Source organism: Chiloscyllium plagiosum, unplaced genomic scaffold (assembly GCF_004010195.1).
Source record: "Chiloscyllium plagiosum isolate BGI_BamShark_2017 unplaced genomic scaffold, ASM401019v2 scaf_69926, whole genome shotgun sequence".
NCBI classification, from domain to species: Eukaryota; Metazoa; Chordata; class Chondrichthyes; order Orectolobiformes; family Hemiscylliidae; genus Chiloscyllium; species Chiloscyllium plagiosum.
The window spans coordinates 4,065-5,516 of record NW_025201051.1 but is presented as its reverse complement, the minus strand read 5'-3'; the positions used below and the strand labels follow the sequence as shown (position 1 = coordinate 5,516).

Sequence of the window (1,452 nt, the reverse complement as noted above, 5' to 3'; positions counted from 1 at the left end):
AGGGTACGCCCTAATCAGGGTACGCCCCAATCACGTCCTGGGATCTGGTGCCCTGGGATCTGGTGCCCTCGGATCTGGTGCTCTGTGATCTGGTGCCCTGGGATCTGGTGCTCTGGGATCTGGAGTCCTGGGATCTGGTGCCCTGGGATCTGGTGCCCTCGGATCTGGTGCTCTGTGATCTGGTGCCCTGGGATCTGGTGCTATGGGATCTGTTTCCTGGGATCTGGTGCCCTGGGATCTGGTGCTCTGGGATCTGGTGTCCTAGGATCTGTGCTCTGGGATCTGGTGCCATGGGATCTGGTGTCCTGGATTCTGATGCTTGGGATCAGATCCTCTGGGATCTGGCAATCTGTGATCTGGTACTCTGTGATCTGGTGCACTGGGATCTGGCGCTATGGGATCTGGTTCCCTTGGATCTGGTGTCCTGGGATCTGGCACTCTGGGATCTGGTGTCCTGGGATCTAGTGCACTGGGATCTGGTGCCTTGGGATGTGGTGCACTGGGATCTGGGGCCCTGGGATCTGGTGCTCTGGGATCTGGTGCACTGGGATCTGGTGCCCTGGGATCTGGCGCTATCGGATCTGGTCCCCTGGTATCTGGTGCACTGGGATCTGGCACTCTGGGATCTGGCGCTCTGGGATCTGGTGTCCTGGGATCTGGTGCCCTGGGATCTGGTTCTCAGGGGTCTGGTGCCCTGGGATCTGACGCTATGGGATCTGGTGCCCTGGGATCTGTGCTCTGGGATCTGGTGCCCTGGGATCTGATGCTTGGGATCTGATCCTCTGGGATCTGGTGCTGTGGGATCTGGTGCTCTTGGATCTGGCACTCTGGGATCTGGTGTCCTGGGATCTGGTGCTCTGGGATATGGTGTCCTGGGATCTGGTGCTCTGTGATCTGGTGTCCTGGGATCTGGCGCCATGGGATCTGGTGTCCTGGGATCTGATCCTCTGGGATCTGGTGTTGTGGGATCTGGTTCCCTGGGATCTGGTGTCTTAGGATCTGGTGCCCTGGGATCTGGTGCTCTGCGATCTGGTGCCTTGAGATCTGGTGCTCTGGGATCTGACGCTCTGGGATCTGGTGCTTGGGATCTGGTGCCCTGGAATCTGGCACTATGGGATCTGGTGCCCTGGGATCTAGCACTCTGGGAACTGGTGTCCTGGGATCTGGTGCCCTGGGATCTGATGCTTGGGATCTGATCCTCTGGGATCTGGTGTTGTGGGATCTGGTTCCCTGGGATCTGGTGTCTTAGGATCTGGTGCCCTGGGATCTGGTGCTCTGTGATCTGGTGTCCTGGGATCTGGCGCCATGGGATCTGGTGCCTTGGGATCTGATCCTCTGGGATCTGGTGCTGTGGGATCTGGTGCTCTTGGATCTGGCACTCTGGGATCTGGTGTCCTGGGATCTGGTGCCCTGGGATCTGATGCTTGGGATCTGATCCTCTGGGATCTGGTG

At 58.7% G+C, this 1,452-nt stretch overlaps 1 protein-coding gene across 1 annotated transcript in view; it reads left to right on the top strand.

Annotated features, from left to right (window-relative positions):
* Window positions 1–394: 394 nt before the first annotated feature.
* The window catches only part of LOC122546119 (spidroin-2-like), a 3,375-nt gene continuing 2,317 nt past the window's right edge, over window positions 395–1,452 (top strand). Inside the window, 1 exon segment of the mRNA XM_043684940.1 lies at window positions 395–733. Within this exon segment, the coding sequence (XP_043540875.1) occupies window positions 395–733 (339 nt within the window).